The sequence below is a fragment of the Arachis ipaensis genome, chromosome B05, assembly GCF_000816755.2.
Source record: "Arachis ipaensis cultivar K30076 chromosome B05, Araip1.1, whole genome shotgun sequence".
NCBI classification, from domain to species: domain Eukaryota; kingdom Viridiplantae; phylum Streptophyta; class Magnoliopsida; order Fabales; family Fabaceae; genus Arachis; species Arachis ipaensis.
In genome coordinates this window covers 3,109,270-3,134,770 of record NC_029789.2, presented here as the reverse complement: position 1 = coordinate 3,134,770, position 25,501 = coordinate 3,109,270, and the positions used below count along the sequence as shown (strand labels likewise).

Sequence of the window (25,501 nt, the reverse complement as noted above, 5' to 3'; positions counted from 1 at the left end):
AATATTTTTTATGTTATTGTTAAAAAAATTTAGTATTATTTTTTTATAAAAAAACGTGATTAACATACATATATTGAGCCATTTTTATTAAATTTAAATCAATTTAATTAGACTTATCAAAATATTTAAATATAAAATGAGACTGATAATTTTAAATTAAATCGAGTTTGAATATATTAGATTTAAAAGGAGTATATAAGGTTGTATTTGTTTACAGAGACAAGACTCTAACATATAGACAAAAATACAAAATCGTATTTGACAGGAGAAATATAAACAGAGATATTGTGTTCAGACTTTGGGTGTGTTTGGTAACTACGTTTGAAGGAAAAAAGCATATTAGAGTTTCTTGAAAACTTCACTTTTTTGTTTGGCTAGTTTTTTTCTAAGTGATTTTGTTCATAAAATCACGTTTACAAGAAGCAATAATTTTTAACTTCTCCGTTGCACTAACGTGCTTTTAGCCAATACCTTCCATATTTATTTTTCTTTTACCAACTTTATCCTTTATACATATTATTGCATTATTTATAGAATTTTTATTATTCCTCTCTATATGAACTCTTTTTATATTATTTATTATTTATGTTTTTTATTAATTTTTTATTTGACATTATATATTTTATAGTTATAATTTTTGTGTATTATATTTATTATTATCTTTTTATAATAGAATTTATTGATCCCATTAGGTAAAATAAATTAAACAAAAAAATTAACTATAAATAATAATAACAATAGTTAAAAATTATAACGTTCTAAAAAAGAGTATTAAATATTTATTTTATCAAAATCAATTTTAGTAAAGAGTTGCCAAACATAAATCATATTGTCACAAACTTACTTCTATCCAAAATTAATTTTATAAAATTACTTTTATTCTAACTCCAGTTTGAACAACCAGAATCCAAACACACACTTTATACTCAATACTAAATTAATATATTTTGTATTTTTTCACCGTCGCCGGCGCCATCTTCCTTTAGGTAAACCTCTGTTTTACTCTTGGCCTCTGTTTTTCTTCTTTTATAGAATCTCCATGTATGTTTTATTTTGTAAATTAAATGGCAATACCGCTGAGATTTGAATTTTTGTAATTATATTCTTATTCATGCTGTATTGTGGAGTTTCCTCGTACGTATGAGGAGGGGTCCGATTCCTGATGATGATGATGATGATGCTGTTCCGAGGAAGGGGAAGGTTGTCACGACAAAACCACCACCTATCCTTCTGGACGAGCTCATAGCGGAAATCCTGCTGAGGATACCGGCGAGGTCTCTCGTTCGATTAAGGAACAGCGTCTGCAGTTCATGGAGAACCCTAATTTCCAGTTCCCAATTTGCGAAGGACCACCTTCGACGTTCAATGGCGGTGGATCCAGGCTTGACCCACCCACTTATTGCCTATTTTGGCCGAGCCTGCCAATACCCCAAAATCGGAGTGTTCTCCGTACGATCTGTGATGGAGAACCCTCCCCAGGAACCCACTAAAGTAGTTTCCTATGAGGGACGACGCTACCGCATCATCATTGGCTCTTGACAAGTATAAGCTCTTGGCTGTTGTGAGAAAGAAATCAGGCGAACCCGTCACCACCAGAATGTTTACATTCGGCCCAAATTCTACCTGGAGAACAATCCAGGATTTCCCCCATAATTATTTTGACTTTCATTCCGGGGATTATCTGGAGCGTCTTGCAGGGCTTTATTTAAGTGGCACTCGCACTCTTAATTGGCTTCTTTACAGCTATACTAGTTTTGTGAAGGTTATTTCCCTTGATGGAACCCAAATTGGGTATCTTGAGGGATTGTCTTGCTGTTTGTTATGAGACTAAGAAAACTCATTGGACTCTCTGGTTCATGAAGGACTATGGAGTTCCTCAGTCTTGGACTAAATTGACCACAATCCCCCACCACCCGCTACTCCTTCATAGTCCCTCATGCGTTGCATTACAGCCTATATACATGTTCAAACATGTTCTCCTTGCAATTTCTCCCAGTGGCAAGTTTGTTTTATGTAACTTAAAAGATGGCTGCATAGATCTTCCTAATATTAACAGCTCCAGTGATGGCATGCCCAGACTTCTTCCTTTAACTCAGCACTCATGTACAAGGGTCTTTCAACTCTATCATGAAAGCTTAGTTTCACCGTCGCACTTTGGTCTTCCAAGTTGCTCATTTGAGATGCGGTTAATTAAGCCAAGCCTATAATCTCTTAAAGATGGGATCCTACAGCCTTGTTTTTTTTTTGTATTTTATAGACTCTGGCTTCATGTTTAATGTTTTTTAATTAGGTTCCTTATGAATACCGATCTTCTTTTGTTTTAGTTAGAATATGTATTCATCATAAAATGCTATATAATTTATGTTTTGTATCCAACAACTGCACAGAGGAGCTTCTGATAGTGGGCTTTATGATCTTAACAAAATACAGAAATGCCAAGAAAGTGTTGCTATAAAACCTGTAAAGAAAATGAACAAGATATACAAGAAAGAGCTTGCACTTGCATTCTTATTGCTCACTGCTGCATTTAGGAGCTTGTTATCAGCACAAGGGATGCACTTCTACTACTTATTGTTCCAAGGAGTGTCATTTCTCCTCGTAGGTTTGGATTTAATAAGAATTTGTTATTGTTACTATTATTAGAAAGATAAACAATTCAAGAGGCCAACCAATTGTGGAATTGCTGCTATACAAAGATGTTGGTTTTGGCAGTTATATCATATGCAAGGTTTCTGTAATATATAAGCCGATTCGCTTTCTCTCAGTTCCGTATCAAACTGTTGGTCAATTCACTCTCAGTTCATATGTAATGTAATTACTGAAATGAATGACATTGATATGTTACAAGTGCATTTAAAGATTTATACGTTTGTTGTTCCAAATTTCACTTACATGATGCAACTTTGCTTAGGAGTAAACTTGCAATTTTATGCACCATAAGTGTAAAATAAAATTTCACAAATTTCTAATTATGTATTGCCACAAACAGAAATATCTTATTGGATGAAAGTAGGAATTCATGGTAAGTAATCTCATGTCAAAAACAGTTTATGATAAATATAACAAGTGTCGGCAGGAAGTGGAGATTGAGAGAGAAAGAGAGAAGAATTAGATTTTGTATTGCATCAAAGAAACACATAAATGTGGGTTTTAGGCCATGGATTTTGCAAAGGGACCAAAATCATGCAAGTGCCCCACATTTAGACCCCATTTGTTTTTAATTTAACCGTTAAACATATAAGTAAAGATTATTTTAGAGTATATAGTAAGCATATGCCAGTTGCTGTTCCATTAATGGCAGAGCACATGAATTGCATATCCTCAAGGCCTCAACCAAGTCTTGTGGGTGGGCCCTTTGCTTCCTCAACAAATAGTTCTCTTTTCTGCTTTTGAAGGACTTTTAAAAATATGTGGTGCTTACATCAAAGGTAAGCATAATATGTTGTTATTGCATGTCAACGTTAGCGAAAAACACGTTGATGGTGATGCTTAAAGAATTCAGTGGGTCGTTGTTATACAATTTTTTTTTTGTTTGAGGATGTGTTGTATAATTTGCTAGGAGCCTCAGAAGGCATGGATAATGCTACCCACAGAAAAAAATTCTATCCAAAAAGGAATAAGGAAAAGTTATGTGTGGGTTTATTATATGAGTTTATGACATTGTTGAAATTATAATGAGCCAAAGTAATTGTAATACGTCTTATAATTATATTATTTTTGTGGTTAAAGTTATTACAGTTTAAGAATTTGCAAGTGAATCGTTACGGTATTAATAATCTATTTTGTAGCTACTATTTTTTAACTAGAAATTGTATAATAATTTGATTTTAAATATTTTATAAATCACTATACATCGTATACAAGAATTAACAATATTATATACAAGAATTAACAATTGAAAATGAAAAAAAATTTAAAAAGAACCTAATTAAAAGTTTGCATCTAAAATGGATAGTAAATGTAGATATATAATTTTAAATTTTAACGTTTTTGAAATGAAATTGTTTTTATTATAAAATTAAAAGTAGTGTAAAAATTAAATCGAAAAAAATAAAATAATTAAATCCTTTATAAAAGTAAAATCTAATTTTGTATAATTATATTTGTAACTATAAAATATGAATAGTCGTCAAATGATCTAACTACTAACAAAAAACACTAAAATATTAATGTCGGTATAGTAATGTATACTCTAGAATTCTATTATTCTTATTTTCAAAAGATTGAATAAAATTTTTATTGTAAAAATAGTCAAATGTATAGGTTATGTATTGATATTAAAAAATAACTTAAAATCCATTCAGTCAATTTTGTTAGATTTTTAATATAGAAACTAACAACCATTAACTATAAACAACAATTATTTTTTCAACAATAATCATTGACATGGCTCAAAGTGCAGTGGTTCCACTAGAGTCACGACTCACGAGAAGAAGCATACATTTAAGCCTCAGTTCTTCTCCCTCAACTAGTCACTTAGAATTTTTTTGGAACCTTCTTTATTTTATTTTGGGATCTTTTTTATTTTTTATTTATTTTTTACCAACATCGCATAGTCTATCCCATCAATTTGTCTATTACTACCTCTTAATTAAGCATGTGATGCTTACACCATAAAATCTTCCTAACAAATAAGGATGTCAATGGGGCGAGACAGGAACAAAAAATGCCTCCCTATTTCTCGTTTTCGCCCCCAGAATTGATCCTCATCCCCGCCATAGAGAAATAATAGTCTCCATCCTCATTTTTTGCGTTTTTCGTATTCCCCGCCGAAGGCCCATTTCCTATCTTCTTGTGTTGAACATTTATATAAAAATTATAGTAAAAAAATAAAACAAAATACAAATTACAAAACATTATTACAAACATATCTTATCCAAGATTATAAGTCCAGAAATACAACATTGCAAATCATAGTCCATAAAGGGATAAACACTGAACAGGAAGAGTGGCCAGTAGCGACTGACGAGGGGGTATGCTGCTATGGCTGTGCCTGTGGACACAACTATGGGGGATTGGGAGTTTTGAACTTTTCTAAAAAGTTGGGGCTTAGAAACGGCGCTAAGTGGAGTAGTAGGAGATAATGGAAGACATTCAATAAGATAAGGTTAGGGTTTTCAATAGGCGAAATTACGAAAAAATCCCTATATTAGAAATAAATTAAGGGTATTTAAATAAACTCAAGAATTCGAGGAATTATCGAGGACGGGACGGAGATCTCCGCTCGAGTCCTTGCGCCTGTTTCGGGGGGATTTTAGTCTCCATCCCCATTCCCATCCGCACGGAAAAAATTACTCGCCTTCGAATCCCATTCGAAGTAGTTCTCGCAGGAATATCCGTACTTTAAAAAATTTTGACACCCCTACTAACAAAGATACTCCTTTTATAATCAAAGAGATCATGACAAAATCCCCACATCAATTATATATGAACAAATCGATTATGACAAAGTCTCCACATCACTATAACGAACATAACTTTATTTCTTTTTAATTTTAAGCTGTCACGTGGGTGTTAGGATTTGGTTGAATTAGTCCCACATTGCTCAGGATAGCAAATGGAGTGGGTGGCCTAGGTTATAAATATGAGGCTAAGTTCTCCATTTGTTTTTGCACCAGTCAGAAACACTTTAAGCTTGTATCTGATTTTTCTTTTCCTCTGTACTCTTTGATTAGAGAGTGTTGTGAGGTGTAGTTAGATATTTGCTTTGAGAGAGTGTGGGTGTACTGGGGTGCCGGTGAGAGAAAGAAGTCTATGTGTTGTAACAATTTTCACATAGTGATATTCTCTGGTTGTCATTTGACAACGGCCGTGGTTTTTTCTCTGGTAATTGGAGTTTCCACGTTAAATTCTTGTGTTGTGATTGTGTCTATTTTATTTCTCTGTCAAAGGTGTTTTCTCAAGGGGGAATGGTGTATTATTCCCAACAGTGGGTTTACATGACCACCTCATCTTTTGTTCAAGTAAAACATACATCCTTGTTTATAGTTCGAAGCCGTTGAAAATTTGCAAGAGTTTAAGGATTTCTCACTATTTTGCAACAGCTACATCTAGATACTTGTTAAGTTGATATGTATGTATTTTTGCATCATTTTTGAAGGTGTATGCCTGAAATTAAAGTGAGGAAAGGATCCAACTGTCAGATAAAGTCTTTATTATCTTCTGATGAATGTATTTTTATTGCTTTTGAAAATTTACTAAACTTTAGAGAATGATACTACGTGACATGATATTCATCTATTACTTAACTACTTTTCCAATTCGATCGATAAATCAAGAATTAAGAAATAATAATTAATTTATTTATTCATTTATAAATGTGAGAGGACCTACGGCCCATAAAGAAAAGGGAACAAACAATACTAAGGGATACTCTTCAAAAATACTATAAATTGATAAATACTTTAACTAGAATTTACTATTTAGTGTAAAGAGTTAGATATTATATTCAAAAGCATTATGTTATGTAACTGCCATTGATATGCTTTTTTCGGTTGAATTTTAAAATTGTAAATGAAAATTTAGTGTTAGACATTTATATTGTATAAAGTCACATTTTTTTTACCTTAACCACTTTATTAGTGATAAAGATATATCATTCAACATTAATATAGTAGCATTTTATAACTTTATAGTCTACCACATAATTATTTGACTTTTCACCTTATTTCAGGATATTTTTTTTAAGGGTTATTTTAAATAATATAGTTCAAAATAAACTTTATTACTAACTGGAAAATATAAAATTATTTCTAAATGGATTTAAAAAAGTGACCGAAACTTTTATAACCAATTGAGTAATTTAAATCATGACTTCGTTTGAATTTGGAAAGTGGCACATATGTATAGGAACACATCAAATGCTAATTCTTTTATTTTTTTGTGATATTGACACACACTAAGCTAAACTATTTTGGGTTCCAATTTTCAGCAAAGTAATATGCATAGGGTAGAACTTTTGTCAATGTGTGCTGTCTGAATAGATTCTTTCAACCCTTGATATCCACAAATTCGGTTATTTAACAATAAATATTAATTGATAATAGGACAATAATATATAAATTACAATTACCTCACTTATGTTTAAACAAAAATTATACATGGCACCTGCTGTTTATAAAAGAACATACTCATATACTAATATTTCCTTGGATTAAAATTCCATGACACTCCATAAACTTATTAGCATCTAACTTTAAGAGAGGCAGGGGCGAAGTTCGACAATATTTATTAGGGGGCCAATATTTTTTTTAGTTTTTTATTTTAACAAAAAAAATTAAAAGTAACTATATATATAGATAATAAGATAAACATTATGCAACTTAACTAAACTCAATTTATTTTATTTTTTGCAAATCAATAATATCACTATCACAAACAATTAATAATGAGAAAAAAAATTAAAAACAATACAAGGATAACATTATAATTACATGATTCAAAAACCTAAATTATTATTACAATATTATAAACTAGATAAATAAATAAATATATAAATTATTTATAAAAACAAATAAAATAAATAACTTACAAAAGAAAGAAGAATGAAAGATGATAATGGAAGATCAAAGACTATTTGTTTTCTTCTAAGTTGTAATGATAATGGAAATATGGAGTGATGTTTTGTTTTCTAATTGAAAGAAGAGGAAAGAATGAAAAAAGTGATTTGTTGATTTTTTGTTATTGCCTTTTCAGATTCTTCACTTTTAATATGGATTTGGGCTTTTTTTTAATTAAGTATATGACCCACTATTCATAGCCCAAATAACACATTACTTTCTAAACCATTTTTTGAATAGAATTATGTAGAGTATATATTTTTCAAAGGGAGAGGCCTACTTTTTTTTAGGGAGACCACTCTTTAATTTTTTATTATTCTTATAAACAAAAACTTTTTTTGGGGCCACTGCCTCCCCTACAATATGAGAAGCTTCGCCCCTGAAGAGAGGTGTATAAGTTTGCAGGAGGGACCAATTTCTAGCTTATAAGTTGATGCATCCTCAAAAATCATTCATGGGGTTAAATGGCACGCTTACAAACATGGATTTACAGAAGACTTGTATTATTATTATTTCATATAACAACCCAAATCAGTTGCGAAGCATTCTCATATCATGACCGCTAAAACAGATTAATGTATAAACTCGAATTATTACAAGATCAAGCATCCAAATAAAAGAAAAGTGTTTGAACATAAACCAAAACAGCTAGGTTCAAAATGACAGATAGTTGCAGCTACAAAGCTTTCCAATAGCTATGGATCAATGCTCTGTGGTATCTGAAAATTTAAAAAAAAAAAAAAAAGAAAGAAACAACAACATAACACTTTGATCAAAATACAGCCCAAACAAAACAAAACCAGCTTAATAATATCAACAGACAATATAATTGTGAAGAAACAAAAAGGATAAAACAATTTGAGATATGGAAGGCAATAAATGGTTACACTACAATATAACTAAATGGAAGCAAAAAAGTACCCAACAAACTGAGTGATCATCAGAGTATATGCAATTGCACTTATCAAATAGCCTCAACCAATGTGTTGAGCTACTGTAACAGCAAGTTCCTCCGGAGGGGTATCATCGAGGCAAGTAACAAGAACCTCCGATTGACGACGGAGGACTATGAAAGGAAGGGGATGGTTGAACCCGATCTCAACCCGAAAGCAAGGGTAGGGGCTGACATCCATCGCAACAAATTCCACCGCACCGATGAGCCTTCTAGTTTCACCCATTAGCGTGTAGTCCTGAGGAGCAGGTGGAGTACCGAAAATTAAGGAAATTCAACAAAATTAATTTAAAAGGTATGTCTATTGAAAAGTAAGGAAATTCAACCAAAAGTTATGTCTATTGAAAGGATGTAACTATTTGAAAAGTCATAAATGTTGAGTACGTAGCTGCATGTTGCATGTACTCCGTATTTATAAATTTTCCTTCATTTCATTCTTCTGTAAATTTGAGTACGTAGCTGCATGTTGCATGTACTCAGCAATAATGAAATAAAAAAAATTTATAAATATGGAGTACATGCAACATGCAGCTACGTACTCAACATTTATGACTTTTTAAATAGTTATAACCTTTGAATAAGTCACAACTCTACACCTCTCAAGAACTTCATTGACTTTTAATACCTTATAAAGAAAAACAGGAATTCAACGAAATTAATTTGTTACCTCTTCAATAACAGAAGAAATGGTACTTTCTTATTCATCTGCCGTAAACGTCGCAGTCCGGATAAAAATCCTGATTCAGCTCATCTTCATCTTCGTAGAAAATAAGAGAACAAGAGCTGAAGAGAATCAAGATGAATTTGTTAAATTAATTTAACCGAAAGTTATGTCTATTGAAAGGTTGTAACTATTTGAAAAGTCATAAATGTTGAGTACATGGCTGCATATTGCATGTACTCCGTATTTATAAATTTTTCTCATTTTATTCTTTTGTAAATTTGAGTACGTAGCTGCATGTTGCATGTACTCCGTATTTATAAATTTCCCTCATTTCATTACTTCAAATTTACAGAAGAATGAAATGAGTAAAATTTATAAATACGGAATACATGTAACATGCAGCTACGTACTCAACATTTATGACTTTTCAAATAATTACAACCTTTTAATAGACATAACTTTTCAAATAGTTACAATCTTTCAACAGACATAATTTTTCAAATAATTACAACTTTTGAATAAGTCACAACTCTACACCTCTCAAGAACTTCACTGACCTTTGATGCCTTATAAAGAAAAACAGGAATTCAACAAAATTAATTTATTACCTCTTCAATAACAGAAGAAATGGTACTTTCTTATTCATCTGCCGTAAAACTATAACATCGCAGTCCGGATAAAAATGCTGATTCAGCTCATCTTCATCTTCATAGAAAATAAGAGAACGAAAACTGAAGATGAATTTGTTGAATTAATTTAACTAAAAGTTATGTCTATTGAAAAGTTGTAACTATTTGAAAAATCATAAATGTTGAGTATGTAGCTGCATATTGCATGTACTCCGTATTTATAAATTTATCATTTTATTCTTCTGTAAATTTGAGTACGTAGCTGCATGTTGCATGTACTCCGTATTTATAAATTTTTCTCATTTCATTATTGCTGAGTACATGCAACATGCAGCTACGTACTCAAATTTACAGAAGAATGAAATGAGGGAAATTTATAAATACGGAGTACATGCAAAATACATTTATGACTTTTCAAATAGTTACAACCTTTGAATAGACATAATTTTTCAAATAGTTACAATCTTTCAACAGACATAACTTTTCAAATAGTTACAACCTTTGAATAATATGAAAAGATGTGACTCTTCAAAATAGCTTTTCACATATTTTAAAAATATATCTCACAAAAGATATATCACAAAAAAGAAAAAACTAAGTAGCAAAGATAATAAGATGTTTAAGGTTAAAAATTAATGATAAAGATATTTGTAAATAAGTGCTTAAAAATAATGAAAAAAAATGACTGTTTTTGAATGTGTGGCTACGTGTTTTGGATTTGGATATTGGAAATTGGAAATTTGGGGATGATACTGTTCAGAGTTGTCCATTTGTTTTCAGCTCTTATACAAAGACATGTTATCTAACCAATATTTTAAAAATTGGACCGGATTGATTGGCTTGACCGGTTCAATTACAAACCAGAGACATAAACAGTTTAGTCTGATGTTTAATACTGGAAATTATAAAACTGAATCTAAACTGTTGAACCGGCCAAAAACCGGCCGGTCGAATTGGAACCGGCCAATTTGAATTAAACGGCGCAGTTTCGCACTTAAGGGGAGAAACAAAACGCTCTTCTCCATCTCCTTCCTTATTCCATCGAGCAGAACACGCCCAGCCTCAACCAGGGAAAAACCGTAGCTGCCACCACCGCCGCAGGGAGGAGCCGTGTTTGCCGCTGTTGTCGCAGTCAGGGGCTTGTCTCCTCGAATCTTCGTGCGTCACCGTCACAGTCAGGGGAGTTCTCCAAGTCTTCGATCTGTTCGCAGTCACCAGTCGCAGGGGCACCGCTTCTTCCTTGAGCTCGGTGTCCGTCGTGTTGTCGCCATCTGAAATGTTTGTTTTACAGTTTTAAATGGCAAAGTGATGCAAAAAGTGGGTGTGGAGGTTGTAGGGTTGGGAGCCCTAAAGCTCACTGGATTTCTTAGAGAACAAATGCAACAGAATAACATGAGTTTCGAATAAATGTACACTGTTCGAACGCTAAAAGAGGTACTAAACTACTAATACCATTCTTTTTTGTTTTTACTTGAATTTTAGAAGAAAGAGTAATGTAATGTATTTCCTATGTATGATTCCATAAGACCAAAGTTAAATTAACAATTCAGGTAGAGTTGAGTTTGTTTACGAGTAATTAAATGTACGAAACAGGAATATGATTGCTAATTTCTTTTGTGACTTTCATTGTTCTTTTTCCCTTATGATTTTTCTCTGCAGTGTGGTGAGAGGGACTATTTCTACATTGAAATAATCTCAGTGATATTGTCTGATATTTTGTTGGTTGCATGATAATAGAAGCTATGCTTTGTTGCTATTGATGATGAAGTAGAGCTATCTAAAGATACACAAGCATCATTTGAAAAATGCATCTCAATCATCTAATAAAACTTAAATTGCAATTTATTTTTCTTACTTTCTTTGCATTATTCAAGAATCAAGATCATTAGAAATCATCATGCATCTTTTAGTTACATTGCAACGTTTCAAATTGACGATAATTCTTGCATTGTGTTAATTTGTTTGATTTCAATTGGATCATCAAATCATGCATTGATGCAAGAAATGATGGAAATACATGCATAAATGAGATTGTCTAGATCAAATAGAATATGATTATTAGCATATTAATTCTTTGTAAATTAGTTCTCTAGAATATGTGATTATTAGCATATTTATTCTTTGTAAATAAGCATATTTTTTTGTTGCTATTTAACTTATGAGTTTGTATCTATCTATTTATTAATATTAATATATAATAGGAGAGCAGTAGTAAATTTATTATTCGACAAGTGTACAGTTTATTTGCTCGACAAGTGTCTAATCTGTTTGTACAACAAGTGGCAAAAAAAATTAGACAAAATAAGTAATTAAGTATACAATGAGAAGTGGTTTTGGACGGGTCTTTTCCCAAAAAGGATCAGGATTTGAACACAAGTTCAGCATGTTTGGACACCTTTAAATGATGGAATTAGAATTCAATTCCATCAAGAAATGAATTCCTAAAGAAATGGAATTCAATTCCATAGTTTGGAACAACTAACTCATTTAATGAGATAAAATTGAATTCCATTGTTTGGAATGACTTGTTGATGAATTACATTATTTCTCTAAGACATTTTTACCTCTCAATAAATATTAAGTATAATTTTATTTATCAATTAAATTAGATAATATAATTATATAAATCACTTATAAGTAAAATTGGTCTAACACAACCTCACCAATTAGATCCATCTCACCCATGAAATCATGATAGGTGGAATTTTTTCAAAAATGAGAAATTTAAATTATTTTTTAAAAAAAATCAACATCTCATAACTTTTTCATTTTTTTTCTATAATCTTATTTGTGTGTGATTATAACACTCATTTGATATGATCATATTTTTGTTAAAAACAATAAAATTAAAAATGAGATAACCCCATAAGCCATAAACATAACAAAGTTTAATTTAAAACAAAATACTCATAATCCATATCAATAAATCAACCTCACATGACCCTCATAGAAGTTTTGCGTTTTCATCACGCTAAACATAACATAAAAGTCTAAATAGTAAAGATTTCATCATACTAAGTATAACATAAGAAAGTAACATTAGTTTAAATTTAAAAACATTGCCACAAATTTCTAAAACTCAAAATCCATTTTTTCCCTCAACCATTCAAGACGAAACTCTTCTGGTAAGCCAAAAAATACTCCAAGAAGAGTAGGATGAGTAACAAGCCATTCAAGAGCTTCACAAAATGAGTGGCCCTGCAAACCTAATTTAGTTAAAGCTTCCCTTATATCAGATGTCTTCCAAACTTTAGGATGCGAACTTATGATAGCATTTGCAATATCTTTCATTGCCATAATCATGTCTTTCATATCTTGGGAATACTCGTCTATTATTGCCACTTTTCTTTTTTTTTTACCTTTAGCAGATGAGGTATTAGACACCGGTGGAATAGATGATGGTGGAGCTTGTGAGGTTGGGCTTGCTGGCATACTTTCATAATCAAAGGGATTAAAATTCTTCAAATGCACCTCATTGTTTGCTTGCATTTCATCAATGTCATCAATATTAACGTGTGTATCTTTCTTTTTCCATCTTCTCACTTTTTGTTTACCGGTCTCAACCCGCATTCCATTTGCTATATCTTTTTCATAAATCTCTTTAAGAATTTCCAAGTGATAAAGATGTTTTCCTCTAATAGCTTTAAACTTAAGATTTGCCTATACAAAAATTAATAAAATAATTCATATCAAAATATCAAATAAAATAAATAATATTAATATTAAAATAGACAAATATATATATATAAAGAAAATATACATACCGAGCATAAAGATTTCCACACATTAGGTGTAGCTTCAAATGTTTTGGTTGTATCATTCCATCCTACCCCGCTCTTTTGATTAATTTCTTTTGCTAAAAGCATTTGTTCCTTGAGAGTCTCTTCAAACGATTTATAACTTTACTCTTATTAATGCTCACAGAAAATTTCTCATTAATTTCCTCCACCACCTTTCTATAAGATTCAGCCGAAAAAACTCTATCTTTCTTTTGACCCTTATTCTTTTGCTCCTTAAGAACATCAAGCATTAAGCCATCCATTTCCATGGTCCATTTAAAGTAGGTATAACACTCATTTTTTCCTTCTAACATCACTAACTTTTTCGAAATCCATATCACCACCTATTGAAAATATGATTGAACACAACCAGCTTCAGGATCTATGAGGTAATAAAGGAGATGGAACATATAAAATTGAAAGTTAGGCATAACATTTTGACAGCAAAACATTCAACTACTTGTAACAAATATGTATAGCATAGTAGCACATGCTACATGAATTGAAGGCTATAACAAACATCTATACTTATTAGAAAACCTTTAGAGATAGATCACTTCACAAACTACCTATTAGTATTATCATTCAGATGAATTATTCTACTATTCATTGATAAGTTTTTTGATCATACATCATAGCTAACCAACAAATGCTCATTCAATTTCTTACAGATACAACAAATTGATATTAAAACTTATATAACTAACAACTACATACGACAAAAAGCATTGAAAATGCATAATATATTTATTACCTCAATAGCCTTGCTAGGAGCAACCCTGATGACATTGACAAAATTACCCCTGAACAATCCCTTCCAGCCATCAGTCTTCATGATATTCTGAAACACCTCACCTGTTGAATGGCCACTACTCCCAACCATCAAATGAGTTCTTATTGTCTCCAATGGCGCCACGCAAGTTCGCGAAATTGCACCCGCGAATGCACCACTAATCAACCTCCTCAGCGAAGGGCTCTTCACCTTAACCTTCATCTTAACCACAAAAAACCCAGCCTTTTTCTTCTTCCCCTTAACACCTTCCTCTTCCTCCATAACTAACTCCTCCGATTCAGAAACAATCTTCACTTTCCCTTCTGAATGCACGTACTTCACATACAACTCAGTGCAGGGGATTCTGACTCCATTGTTGCTTCCTTGGGAATCAGAAGAGGGAGAAGGTGTACGGTTTGGTGCACCAAACCCCATTCCCATTTGACCTACGCTTGCGAGCAATCCACCAGGGTTGAGATCCCATTCAGAATGAGAAGAACCTAAACCGGAAACAGAGAGAAAAAAACCAATCGTTTTGCTTTCGGTTATCATCATCGTGGCTAAATCGCTGAATTCCTGTTCTTCCACCCATGAATTGATGAACCTAATATAATTATTGCACAGGGATATTTTTGATATTGCACAATTTAGGTGAGATTTAGGTAAGAATTGATTTTGAAATCAAACTAACTTTGGTCTGATTTGTAAATGGGATAAAATGAGAATTGGAATTCTCACCGAAATTCAGTTTCATGTTTTTTTTTTCTATTCCAAAGTAAGGAATAGAATTCAATTCAATTCATCTATGATTTCAAATCAGATGCATTCCAAACAGGCTGTGAGTGTTTGAAATCAAGAATTGAGTGAACAAATTTTTAATTTTCTGTATCTTTATCTTTCTCTTCTTTCTTTCTCTCTCTCCCTCCCTCCATCTGATTGTTCAAAATACAGAGATATTATCGCCGACAAGAAAGAAAGAGCTCGCAGTGATGGAATGACTAGCTGGAAGAGAAGATAGAGAATGGTGGTGGTCGGTGCTGCGGTTGGGAGAGCATTTGCCGAAGAAAAGATAAGACGACGGCAGAGGCTACGAGTCTGTTTCCAGCGAGCAGTAGAGATGAAGAACAATTAGTCAGAGGTTACGGTGGTTGTTGATGCAGCATCGAGTAGAAAGAACAGTGGCTGCGGTGAGTGGTGTTGCAGCCGTCACTGAAGAAGGAGCAGCTGGCAGCAAGTTGACAATACCGATACAGAGAACGAAGAGCTTTGAGATCCTGCCATCGGTGGTGTTACAGAGGTAATTTCTTTAAAAAAAGCATAAATTTATTTTATGTATTTTTTAAAAAAATGACAAAAGGTTATTTATTTATCTTTAATCTACTTCTGTTTTGGCTGAAGGTTGAGGTTGGACTAGGTTTAGTTAGCAGAGGAGCTAATGGTGGTATGACTGATTTGCAGTGATTACGACGACACTCCTTCTAGCAGTTTCGAATCATCTACAATTGGTGCGTATCAGGTATCTATTTTATAAGGTATCTGTTTTTATTTGTTAGGATTTTATTACTGCTTTCTAATTGCAAATCATGTTTATGTTAGGGCCATGTGAAGAGAAAGAAACTCATGCTTTTGAAATTAATCCTTCTCAGGTAACTTAGTTATGAGCTTTTGAAAGACAGTGTCTAATTTTCACTGTGAAGCAAATCCCTTTGTTTTCAATTTTGCATCATGATACCTAGATTTACACCACAAATTTGAATCAGAGTTATGTTATTCTCATGAAAGAATGATGCTGAATTTGGTAATTTAGGTCCCAAATGAATGGATGAGTTAATTGACTCGAATCCAAGGGGTAAATACATTAAGTGGATTTCACTCTAAATCCTTAATTTTACACAGTTGATCGTCACTCAAATTATGTAGTTCATCTTTCCATCTTTTTGGTAGTCAACTTTATGTTACTTCAGTTTACGTGAGTTTCTATTTGAAATTCGCCAATAAATAATGTGATGTCAAAATATTTTTAATTTGCAAGAAAATTAGGATTTTATCTGTTGGAAATCAAAATAGTGATTGCAATTGCATTAAAGCAACGATGCTTGCCAAATGCATTAAATTATCCCATGTAGGAGGAGTATGATTTCAGAAACGATACAGTGAGTTTACATAATTTTTTTTCCGAAGAAACCCTTAGGGTTGTAATTATGTTTATTAATAGTACATCTTGCTAATTTACAGTTACGAGCTTTGAATTGGTTATCTCGCATGCATTCAGTTGTATTCTGTTAATGCTGCAGGTAAACCCTGACCTTGACATGGAACTAAAGCCTCAGGCACAACCATGACCTTATTAAGAGAAGAGCCTTAGCAAAATATTTGGAAATGGTAATGCTGATATCTTAAACAAGGACTTTATCTCTTGCAATTTACTAAATTGAGAGCACACGTCAACTTTTGTTTTCGAATTGATTGAATTTATTTATTTATTCATTTATTTTTTAAAATTTGGTCTTAAACTTGGGGTTACAACACAATTTTCAAGTTCTGCATATTATCAAGAGTCAAGACTATATTTTTCAGCTTCATCATTAAACCATAACATATAGTTTAAAAACTTAAAGGCATGTAACTCTTGTATTCTATGCATTATTATACCTCATCAAGGTGCTACAGCAATTAACTCCTTGAGTTGCTTTATCAGGTTGGAATATGTGGAGAGCATGGTGGGAGCCATCTTCTGTTGCATTCTTTGCTCAAATTGGTCTTGACTATGTCTCATACTCTCCTTTTAGGTTAGATTTTTAGCTTAAATATAAAATAGAGTTTTAAATGTTCAACTATTAAACTCAAATTTGAAGACTCTTGCAGGATTCTAATTAAAAGGCTTGCATACACTTCAAGTTGTAGTTTAAAAAAATTGTTAATGTGATGTAAGAGGGTTTAGTGACTAGCTTGCTCTGTTGATACATAAGAATCCTAATCTTACCATAAATTGATCTATTATCATGTTTTGCAATTGCTCAATGTTCCGAATCCTGTTGTTCCTGACATTCCTGTTTGTGCATTGGGGGATGGATATTGGAATTATATATTATTATACAGATTACCTAAAGACTAGGTAATACCATTATGAAACAAGTTTGTTAGGTACTCATAAAAAATTTTTATGCCTTTGAATGATTAATTTAAATTCTTAATTTAGTCAAAAGAAAAATACTGCAAAAGTATTATGCTATTTTTTTGCATGTCATCGTATAGGTATATCCATGATGAGGAAGGAAGTTGAGAACGATGAGTCCGTATATTTTTTCTAACTCAAAACAAATAAACAAAGGTCATGCTTTTATATCAGCTGGATTTGATTTGAAGAAAAGGATTTGGTTTTGGAAATATTTGAAAATTTTCTGTGGTCAATTATTTGAGCTGGAAGCCTGGAACCAACAAACAGATAAGAAATTTTTGTTTAAAGGTTTTTGTTCTGATTTTTTGCAGGAATCTTTATCTATTTGAAAAATACCAGTGGTATCTTTGCCAAACTGATTAGAAGAGATTTACTTGCTCATCGTATAAGATATATACAGAGAAAGTTTAACAAGAAAAATATTTTTATTAAAATTTAGTCAGTATTTAATCATCAAAATAATAATAATATTATATTATTAAAAATACTAATAATATAACAATAAAAAATTCAAATTATCACAACAAAAAGTCGTTTTTATTTTTAATATGACAATTAAATAGGTATGATACACTAAAATGAGAGTTTAAATGTGTAATGCACATATATAAAATTAATAACAGTTTTTATATAAATTATTATACAAGATTTAAATCAAATTGTGAATCACGATTTGAGCGAAGAGAGGGGAAAAAAAGAAAAATTAAGAATTATTGAATTATTAATCAACAATTGAGAGTTATTGAAGAAAACAAGAGTACCGATTTTTTTATGTCAGTAATTTCAAAACAAAACATTACTTTTATTTTTATTAAGCACAAAATTGTCTTCTATCAAATTGTTACTCACATGTTATTAAGTGTAGTTTTTGTCACTAATTCAAATTGTTAGTAATAATTTATTCTGATATTAATCTTTTCCATATCAATGTATTACATTTAATTTACATAATATCGTAGTATTACACCCTCCATTTTACAATATCTAAAAAAATAATGAGCCACAAAAAGTGCTTCCGTTTTTTTTTCGGTGAACATCGGGGCCAACGGCCCAAAGTGCTTCCGTTTAAACTGGTAATTATTAATTAATGAAGCCCATTAAGCCCATGAGTGACAGAAACGTTATAAAAAAAAAAGGGGGGGAGTTTTTAATTTTACCAACATGAAAACGCCAAAAAAAAAAAACAATGGTCATCTTCCTCAGTTTTGCAGTTGCACTTGCACCTTCTGTTGCGTCATCGACCTAATCAACGACCATAAAAAACCACCTTTTCTGAAACTTTCTCCCAATTGCCCTTCCAATCTCTTTCAATTTCCACTTTCAGTTTTCCCTTTCAACCTCTCTTTCATTTTTCATGTCCGTATCACAACCAACTTCTACCCTCTTTTTAAGTTTTCTCTAAAAATCTATTTTTGACTACTAATTCTTCCAATTCATCACAAAATCTCAGTGGGGTTCAACTCAATCTTCGCATTGGGTTGTTCCCTTCTATTTGATCGCACTATTATGCCTGTGCCACCAAATGCTATGCAATTGCGCTCTTCAACCACCACCTATCCATAAATCTCTTCAATCAAAAGTGGGTATTCTTCTTCATATCAAAAAGACATGATCTTTAGTAAAATCACTGCAATTTTATCCACTTTGTTGCATACCCAAAATTCCTCTCCTTCTGCATACCCACTCTCTCTGCCCTTCGCACCCACCAAAAATAACAACCTGCAAGTCTCTTCCTCTCTTCAGGACTTCTCCTCGTACCCCCAATTTGGTCCTGAACGTGGCCATGTTGCTGATGATGTCACCGGTGTTGTTCTTCCAACCCATTTGAAGCAACCACTTCATAAGGTGAAGCCTGTTCAAAGTGTTGCCAACTGTTCTCGCAAGAAATGGGTCAGTGCCATCAAGCTTGCAATTTTTCTTACGCTGCTCCTTTTTATAGTTTACATGGTTTTGGTGATTGCTTATTCCTATTGGAGTCAAGGGTCTGGGAAGTATTTTGTTGTGATTGATTGTGGTAGCACCGGGAATAGGATTTATGTTTATCATGCTTCCATTCAGCACAAGAAATATAATAGTCTTCCAATAGTTATCAAGTCACTGAGGAGTGGTTTGCAGAGAAAGCCACGTTCTCAGAGTGGTCGTGCGTATGATAGAATGGAAACTGAGCCTGGCCTTGATAAGTTGGTGAATAATGTTACTGGTTTGAAGGGTGCATTGAAACCATTAATTCGCTGGGCGCAGAAGCAAATACCGGCACATGCTCATAGGGGTACTTCGGTTTTCCTTTATGCTACCGCAGGTGTCCGGAGACTCCCCAGCGCTGACTCGAAGTGGCTGCTAGACAATGCCTGGTCTGTGTTAAAGCAATCTCCTTTCTTGTGTAAGAAGGATTGGGTTAAGACTATATCTGGTACTGAGGAGGCTTATTTTGGATGGATATCACTTAATTATTATAGTGGCATCTTGGGTGTTAGACCTAGGAAGGCAACTTATGGTGCGCTTGATTTGGGTGGCTCATCATTGCAAGTAACATTTGAGAGTGATCAGCAGCTGAATAATGAGACTAGTTTGTATGTTCGGATGGGGTCAGTGAGCCATCATCTCACTGCTTACTCTCTCCCAGGGTATGGTCTTAATGAGGCATTTGGTAAATCTGTGGCGCATCTCTTTAAGAGAGAGTTCGGATCATCTGCCAATGCCGGCATAGCTAATGAAAAGAGAGAGCTCAAACATCCTTGCTTGCAGGCTGGGTACAAGGAACAATATTTTTGCCCTCGCTGTTCTTTCGGTAACAAAGGAGGTGGAAATCCTGTTGGTAATCAGAAACAATTGGGTAAGATAGGAGCATCAGGAACTCCAGTAGTGCTTGTTGGTGCTCCGAATTGGCAAGAATGTAATGCACTTGCAAAAATTGCTGTCAATTTGTCTGAATGGTCCAATATCGGTGCAGCACTTGATTGTGGAGTACAACCTTGTGCTTTGCGCAAGAATCTCCCACGCCCATATGGCCACTTTTATGTGATTTCTGGATTTTATGTGGTGTATAGATTTTTCAACTTGAGTTCTGAGGCCACACCTGATGATGTAGTTGAAAAAGGCAGGACTTTTTGTGGGAAGAAATGGGATGTTGCAAAGAAAAGTGTTGCCCCTCAACCCTTTATCGAGCAATACTGCTTTAGAGCGCCATACATTGCATCACTGCTGAGAGAAGGTTTGCGCATTACTGATGACCAAATATCTGTTGGCTCTGGAAGTATCACTTGGACTCTTGGTGTTGCCTTGTTGGAAGCAGGGAAAGCATATTCCACCGGATTCGGGTTTCGTGGTTTGGAATTGCTTCCAATGAAGATAAATCCCCTTATTCTTTTTCTCATTTTGTTGCTTTCCTTGATTATCCTACTCTGCGCTTTATCATGTGTTGGCAATTCGATACCAAGGTTCTTCCGGAGGAAATATCTTCCCATTTTCAGACATAGCAATGTTTCTAGTGCTTCTGTTTTGAATATCCCATCTCCTTTTCAGTTCCAGCGATGGAGTCCAATCAACTCTGGTAAGCTATTTAAATACGTGTTGATTTTGATTACCAAATAACTTAAACTGATGAACTATTTCTTCAAAACCTGTTTGAGATGCATATCGAGTTGTCAATTGTTATCTTTTAGATTTAGTTTTGACTTTTACTACTAGATATGGTATAAGTGGTAGACTCTTAATATTATATTACAACAACAACAAAGTCCTATCCAACTAGATAGGATCAGCTACATAGATCAAACAATGCTATTGATCATGTTTGCACTAAATTTTTACTATTATAACTTAGTCACTATGTAGTGTCTGCTCATTATGCATCCCAGCTGCAGTTGTTGCAAGTGTTGATCATGAACTCTTTTTTCAAATGTTTTAGGCATGATTTTAGCTCTGTAGAGTCATTTATAACCAAAACTGCTATCATGGGCTGATTTGTGCACCCTATTTGCATTGTTCACAATGTCCTTATATAATTGAGCTTTAAAGTCGTTTATGCCTATGAGTCTTCAGGGGATGGAAGAATAAAGATGCCACTCAGCCCAACTGTCGCATGCTCACAAGGTAGCCCTTTTGGCGTTGGTAATGGTCTTGGTGATGATGGTGGTGGCATCCAGCTTATGGAATCTTCCTTGTACCCCTCAGCCAGTAGCTTTTCACATAGTTTTTCATCGACAAGTTTAGGGCAGATGCAGTTTGACAGCAATACTATGGGCGCATTCTGGTCTCCCCACAGAACTCAGATGCGGCTGCAGAGTAGGAGGTCACAATCTCGCGAAGACCTGGATTCCTCGGTGGCTGAAGCACATCTCGTGAAGGCTTAGGGAATCATTTTCTGTAGACATTAACATTGATAGGTATGAATGATTACATTAACATATTTCTCTATACTTACTTCCTTATAGTGGAACATAAGTAATAGTAATTAGTAAAGCAAGCAAACATTCTTTTCTGGTGATTTTTCTATGGGTAAAAGAATTTATATTTTTCTCATCATTTTTTAGATTTTTGTCTTGCAGAAAAGTGGAGCTAAAGATGCAGCAGCAGCCAGAAGAACTGATTCCAAATGAAAAATTGAATTGATCATGCCAAGTAAGCAATTGCGGAAATTTACACTTGACATCTTGACATGGTCAATTCGGATTTTCCAGATCATAAAGGATCCATTTCCATTAAGCACTCGAACCGGGGAACGATTTATAGCTGTTTGATATCTCCATTTCTGCCTCAGCATTGTAGCTTTTGTGGTGCTACTCAAGCATCAATGGCTAACATAGTTTACTAGATCCATTAATTCATGGCTGTTTTCTGTAGTTAATACCATTCTTTAGACTAATTAGGTGCCATTACTATAGAGATTAGAGAATCTCCCCTTGTTTCATAGATGAGTATTGACTTGGAAAGATGAACCACAGAGAGGAGTTATAAGTACACAAACATGTTATACATCAAACAAGCCATTGGATATGATTTCTATTACACCATACAACATTAGTGCTGTGTATAAGTACAGTGTTTTTGGTCTAAATGGAGCCAATTATTGGTGAATGAACATGGCGTGGAAGAGTGGATTTGCTTCTGGTTTTGGCAATTATAGATCAAGACAACAAAATAATAAAACTTCAAGACAACAAAACGGGTCATTCTTTAACGATAAGGATGAAGTCGCCAAAATTTGATTAAGAAAGAACTACATCTTTGTCTCTACCATCAACAGCAATGTGTTGCACTCTTTTTTTTTTTTTCTCTTTACCGGTTGTTCTTTTAGTATATAATTGAGCAGAAAATATTGCTTATAGAAATTCTCAATTGAATATTGGCTTCATTTAAGCATTTTACGCAACCAGCGAAATAATCAAACGTAGCTATATCGGCAAGAAAAAGTATAGGAGGCAACACTCACCAAAGTTGATACCAAAATTTTTATACATTAAATTTAGAACAATGCTAGAGAATCAAAAGGGTATTAGCCAAAAACCAGCCAAATACTTTTGGGTGAATCCAAAATTTCTACGAGTTAATATATATGGATTATTTTTCTGTTAAGAATGTTTCTTTATTTTTCGAATTTTTTTGTATTGCAGATGTGAATGTCTCTAGCCAATGAGTAATAGCTCAAATAGCATAATCTCCTCATACTCATTTAAGAAGTTGCGGGTTTGAGTCTTCATATCTTTGGTAAAAAAAAAATGTGAATGTCTCTATTTCTTTAAGAATTTCATATTTTTTTTAAATTTTATAGATATTTAATTATTTTTGCTAAAATATAACTGGATATTTCTTTTGTTAAGTATTAGGATATTTTTTTTCATATTAAATAAATATTTTTTTTATATTTCTGTAATTGTGTAGTTTGCAGTCTCTTTAATCATCAAAACGGCACCTAATATCCCAAAATGTAGAGAGCAAACTCCTAATTACAAACATGTGGGTTGAATACAAACCAATCCCATCTTCTTCAAAACTCCGGCAGCGGCAGCCACGTCTCCAGCTTAGCAGTGTGCAACGAGGAAGTAGTTGTGTCCCGTCAGATTCAGATTCACGCCGCGCGTGGTCTATAGCTTTCTGGTGCGTTAGGATGTTCAGGACGGAGTAGAAGGTGGTCGCACTGGGGCAGCAGCCTCCAGCGTCGGTACGTGCCATATATTCGATGACGTGGAACGCGTCATCGACGCGCTGGAGCTTGCAGAGGCGCGTGATGAGGGAATCGAACGCGTTCTTGCGAGTGACGCCGCGGTTGAGGGTGGATATGATTTGAAGGAGGTGGTTGAGGAGGGAAGAGGAGAAGGTTTCGTCAGTGACGAAGTCGAAGGTGGACTTCGTGTTGAAGTAGTTGTCTTGGATGCGCTTGTTGAGGACGTCGCGGAGAGCATGGAAGTTGCCGGAAAAGTCTGTTTGTGTGATTGTTGGAGGTGGATAGGTTAATATGAGAGAGAAGATGAAGGTTTTTATACGTTTTAATTAGGTTTACTTATTCAATTTTAAATTTTTTAAATTTTAAATTTAAAAATTTAAAATTAATTATTAATATAAATTAATGTGGTTTTGTTTAATTTTTTGCTGGTAACCTCTTGGTTTCATATATTTTTCCTCGTGTCAACACATTTGCTTACTTGATAAAGTTTAAAAATCAATCAATCAAATTTTAGAAAATTAAAAATTAAAAAAAATTAATAAAATCATGAATTTTTTTTTGTATTTTTAAAACAAATTTATGAAAAAAAATATTCTTATTATTTATACTATAATCTCGAATGTTATCAATTTCATTACGTAAATCAAATAATACAATGCAAGTAAAAGTTTCTAAATTCATGGAGATACAGAACAGCATATAAGTTATCATACTTGCATATCCATCATTTGAATCTTCAACAATTATTCCAATAATAACATTCGATTTGACCTATGGACGAATGCGCAAGAATTATTATAGATTCAAAATTAAATTAACGGTTTTAGATTAAAGTGCTATAATAATTTTTGTGCTATTTGATAGAAAAACAAAAAAAATTATTGGACACAATTACCTTAAATCTAATTATACTCTAAGATATCAATGATACTCAAGCACTATCCTCATTGAAAAATTTATACAACTTCACACTTATATTTAAAATTAAAGTAAATTATTTGAGGTTGCGTGTTCAAGTCTCATATCTTTTCAAATTGCCAAGAAGCAATAGCTCAAATGACATAGTCTCCCCATACTCAATTAAGAGGTTGCGGATTCGAGTCTCCATATCTTCAATAAAAAAAAAAGTAAATTATTTTAACTATATTCTCAATAATACTATTACAAAGACATTTGTCCCAACAAAAAATACCAAAATTTAACTTCTATTACAACAAATAAAACAAGTAATATAACAAATTCTTTTTTGATTATAGGAACTAACTTCACCAATACTAATATCATCAGACTTAGATGACATAATAATTAAGAGATTAAAAAAAATTAAACAAATCTAAGACACATCTTCAAATTATATACAAAAATACAATGGCAGAACTTTTCTAGGACAACAGAGACCATGACTCTCCTAAATATTTTATAAAAACATGAGTAGTATATAGATAGAAAGTGAAATTAGTTCAATTAATTAGCATCATATTTTTCTAGCCACAATGATTTGTGTGCAACTTTCATATTTACCATTCATTCAACATATTTTCTATTTTAAAATATGTATGTTGACTAATAATGGACAATTGCTAGAATGGGCTTAACAACTTAACAAATTTATATTTGATACTAACACAATCTTATTATTATCCACTATTTTCATCCAACTACAAACTTATTTATTTAATTTTTTTTAATATAAGCTAGTATTATTTTAGATTTTATTGGTTTTTTAAATTTTTTTTTATATTAGACAAAATATAAAAATAATTAAATAAATATTAATTTTATTTTATTTATATAAACTAATAGAA

The 25,501-nt window shown here is 32.9% G+C and overlaps 2 protein-coding genes and 2 long non-coding RNA genes across 7 annotated transcripts; 2 read left to right on the top strand and 2 right to left on the bottom strand.

The window, feature by feature from the left end:
• On the top strand, positions 949-1,372 carry LOC110271695. The gene is made up of 2 exons (XR_002362274.1): positions 949-986; positions 1,128-1,372. It is a non-coding gene; the product is annotated as an uncharacterized LOC110271695 (long non-coding RNA).
• Positions 8,531-9,281, bottom strand: LOC110271694. Its single transcript, XR_002362269.1, has 2 exons — positions 9,179-9,281; positions 8,531-8,749 (listed from the first exon to the last, which is right to left on the bottom strand). It is a non-coding gene; the product is annotated as an uncharacterized LOC110271694 (long non-coding RNA).
• Positions 14,293-14,953, bottom strand: LOC107639960 (adenine nucleotide transporter BT1, chloroplastic/mitochondrial). Its single transcript, XM_021122696.1, has one exon. It carries the CDS (start codon positions 14,908-14,910, stop codon positions 14,293-14,295), a length of 618 nt encoding a protein of 205 aa, XP_020978355.1. The 5' UTR covers positions 14,911-14,953.
• On the top strand, positions 18,677-22,726 carry LOC107642494 (probable apyrase 7). Of its 4 annotated transcripts, none has more exons than XR_001620669.2 (3): positions 18,677-21,083; positions 21,568-21,918; positions 22,081-22,726. XR_001620669.2 is itself a non-coding variant. In XM_016345871.2 (3 exons), exons 1-2 carry the CDS (start codon positions 19,142-19,144, stop codon positions 21,883-21,885), a joined length of 2,253 nt encoding a protein of 750 aa, XP_016201357.1. In that variant the 5' UTR covers positions 18,677-19,141; the 3' UTR covers positions 21,886-21,918; positions 22,081-22,726. The 4 variants fall into 4 exon arrangements, 3 of the variants coding, with proteins under 3 accessions (XP_016201357.1, XP_020978494.1, XP_020978495.1); XM_016345871.2 differs by having other exon boundaries at positions 21,575-21,918; XM_021122835.1 differs by having other exon boundaries at positions 21,575-21,918; positions 22,066-22,726.